The sequence below is a fragment of the Crocuta crocuta genome, unplaced genomic scaffold (genome assembly GCF_008692635.1).
Source record: "Crocuta crocuta isolate KB4526 unplaced genomic scaffold, BGI_CrCroc_1.0 scaffold270, whole genome shotgun sequence".
NCBI lineage: Eukaryota > Metazoa > Chordata > Mammalia > Carnivora > Hyaenidae > Crocuta > Crocuta crocuta.
In genome coordinates this window covers 3,699,199-3,702,546 of record NW_027527569.1, presented here as the reverse complement: position 1 = coordinate 3,702,546, position 3,348 = coordinate 3,699,199, and the positions used below count along the sequence as shown (strand labels likewise).

The 3,348-nt window shown below is 40.9% G+C and overlaps 1 protein-coding gene across 1 annotated transcript in view; it reads left to right on the top strand.

Annotated features, from left to right (window-relative positions):
* The window catches only part of CD109 (CD109 molecule), a 132,832-nt gene extending 130,441 nt beyond the window's left edge, over positions 1-2,391 (top strand). Inside the window, exon 33 of the mRNA XM_077770293.1 lies at positions 973-2,391. Coding sequence (XP_077626419.1) covers positions 973-1,148 — 176 coding nt within the window. The 3' untranslated portion in view covers positions 1,149-2,391. The remainder of the gene's footprint in view (positions 1-972) is intronic.
* The last annotated feature ends 957 nt before the right edge of the window (positions 2,392-3,348 follow it).

The following is a 3,348-nucleotide window of genomic DNA, read 5'->3' as shown; positions in this document are numbered from 1 at the left end:
CATCTAAATATATTGAAATATTATATATATATAAATAAAGAACTCTTCTAAATCTAAGAAATGGTTTAATTTTGCTCCTTAATTCCATGGTGTTTCTCTCAAGTGAACATGAGGAAAATAATTGCCATGGGCTTCAAAAGTCTGCCTTACAACATTTTCAATTGTCTAAAAATAAATCCATTGAANCTCCAAGATCAAGGGTCACATGCTCTACCAACTGAGCCAGGCAAGCGCCCCTAAGCTCAACATTTTATTTATTTATTAAAAAAATTTTTTAATGTTTATTTATTTTTCAGAGAGAGAGAGAGAGAGAGAGAGAGAGAGAGAGCCAACAGGGAAGGGTCAGATAGGGAGACACAGAATCCAAAGCAGGCTTCAGGCTCTGAGTAGTCCCAACCCAGGGATGGAACTCACCAGCAGTGAGATCATGACCTGAGCCAAAGTTGGACGCTTAACGGCCTGTACTAGGTGCCCCTCTAAGCTCAATATTTTAACACATTGAAATGCATTACCTAGGCAGGTTTCTCTTCATCTGTTTGTATTTTAATGAAGCCCATGGTAAATCTCTTTTCAGTTGTCCTAATGGTTAGAGCTTTGCTTATATGTATAGAAAATGACACCCTAAAATAAACTCTCAAGGAGGTTAAACAATCCTCAGTTTAAAGTCTTTCCTGTTCCAGTAAGAGAGTCAAGTATGCTTGGGATCACGATGTGCAGCTGCAGTCTGTTTTCTCTCTCCGGGTCAGCCAGCTGCTCGTGGTGGACACAGTGCATGGAAGGCATTGTTTCTCTCTTGGATTTGGTTAGCGCTTTGGGACCCTCCTTAGCATTTCAGTTGTTTCTTGTAGCGAAAAACAAAATTATGCAAAGAATGGAAAACTCAGAACAGTGTATCGAAGTGCTCTTAAGTTTTGGCAGAGTAAATGCTTCTATATTAGGGACCTGTGTAAACTGATGTCTGCCTCTGCACAGGGAGACGAGCGGTGAGGAGTTACAACTCTGAAGCGAAGCTGTCTTCTTGTGACCTCTGTGGGGACATTGGCGGATGCGGTCCTTGTGAGAACGGAGCTGCGCCCTCCCTTTGTCGCCCTTCAGTAGTTTTCGTGCTCTGTCTCACGCTTCTGTTTTGTTTGCACCGTTGGCCATGATTTGGTTTTTAAAGACTCCATGTAACATTGACATTTCCAGTCACACGTGATTGTCTTGTTTTCATGACCGAGCATTGCTTCTGACTATTTTTGAAAAATAATTTTTTTCTTTTTATGGGGTTGTTGGGAATGGTGTACAGTTAGGTCCTAGTACATACAGCTGCACAGATGTCTTCATGTGACTTCTGTGTAGAACAAAAAATCAGAGTTACTGCAGTTGTGCGCAATGAAAAATCGTTAAGGAGTTTTTCATGGAGGTGTTGTCTTCTCCAGAATAAATGTGTTATTTTAGATTATTCCTTTGATTTTCTAGAAGAAATGCTAGGTTCTTAAGCATTATTAGAGACCAGTGTTGGTTTTTGCATTACAGGCGGATATCTGGAAACTAGGAGAAAACAGCCAGAAGGAGGAGCTTGCTCTGTTCCCTTCTAGCATCCACTCTGCCCTCTGCCCACCCCACACCTAGTGGTCCCAGTATATCCTTTGTGATTGAATATTCACTTCTTTCTTTTTAAAATGTAGGGGGGCAGAATTTTTTTTAAGTGAAGTGATGTTTTTTCACTCCAATTGTAATCTCATCCCTCAACCTTTAACCTTCCTGTTTTTCTTCTGGAGAGAAGGAGACATGGAATGTGTTTTCCTGAGCTTTGCAGTCTGCTTCAGAGCTTGAGGAGTGTACAGAAAACTGCTCCAAGGGTGCGCTGCCCTCCCTCTCACTTCCTAAGCCCCCCACACTGGGTCTCTTTCAGGGATGAGAGTCAGAGGGCACAGCAATATGTGCCCTACGTGATCTAGACTAGAAGATCCTAGACCAGAAGACACAGCTTTGTTAGTACTGTATTAGCCAGGGTAGTACAAGAGCCCAGATGAGATGCAGCGGGCTGGCCTCCCTGTGGTCAGGGAAAGAAGCTGGGGCTTGACAGGGACCAAGAGAGGTGAACGTGACTGCTGACCCTCAAGTCTGGTTGGGTGTTGCCCAGGGTACTGTAGAAGCTCTTCTAGACTCAGGTGTCTGAGTGTCAGATGGCCAGCTGTCTGGTGACATCTAATGCTTGTGTGACTCTTTAAGATTTCTGAACTTTGAGCACCTGGATAATTGATTCTCCTGTATTCTGAAAGATAATATTCATTTATCTGGGTGAAAATTTTAAAGAATAATTCCTTTCCTTCCATCTTCCACCTCCCTCCTTTTTCTCCTTTCTCGCTTCCTTCTTTTACTTTCCTTTCTTCTTCCTTTCTTTTTTTCCATNCTTTAAAGTTAATTTTCAAATTTTTTTTATCTCAGTGAATTTTAAGAAATTGTAGTGGGTGTTTAAGAAATTATAGTGGAGTGGATGTTCATGTATTGCTTTTGGATATTTTGGATACAAAGGTAGGAGTTACTAAAATCAGTGTTTTCAAGCTTGAAACCTATGTGTAGAAAACAGATCCTCAGAGAGCAGTCTATGGAGAGGGAGAATTAAATATTAAGTAAATAATCTTCGTGTATATACTTATAAGTGGATAAAAGCTTGTAGTTCTGTTACACCTTTGAAACAGACTGATCTAAAAAAGACACTTACTATGTTTAGGCCTTCCTGTATGGTGTTTTCTGTCTTTATATCCTGGGACATCTTTAAAGATGACAGTATCTTCTGAAGAGATTCAGGGAGGGTATTGGCCAAGGATGTTCTCCTCCCTTGCCTCGCCCAGGGACCCTTATACTGACCAGCAGGACCTTATTATATTCTTCAGTAAATAATTTATACGGAACTTCTAGTACAGTACAGTGGGAAACACTAGAATGGAAAGGCCAGTGGAAGACAGCATGTGTCTTTTTTAGGCCGTACTTCCTCATTTAAAAACTAGAACTCGAATACTTTTTTGTGAAGTACTTCAGATTTTCAGATTAAAACGTCATTTTGTAACTGTTCTTGTAATGCATTCTCTTTTTATTATAAATTTATTAAAAGTGAAGGAGGAGAGTGAGGAGGAGGAGGAGAAAGTCAGCTGTGATTCATGGTGTGTGGGGCTGTGGTAATGCCTTGTCTCCATCCTCCTTCATCTCTGTTTTAGAGAGCTGACTTTGTTACACGCGGGGTGGGGAGGGGGGAGGTTGGGTTAAAAGTGATTAAAAAGCCACAGACGTAAGGGAAAAGGAGGCCCTGTAGTAGTAATAATTGATAGTATAGACTGTTTTCTTTTCTTCCTATGCTATGAA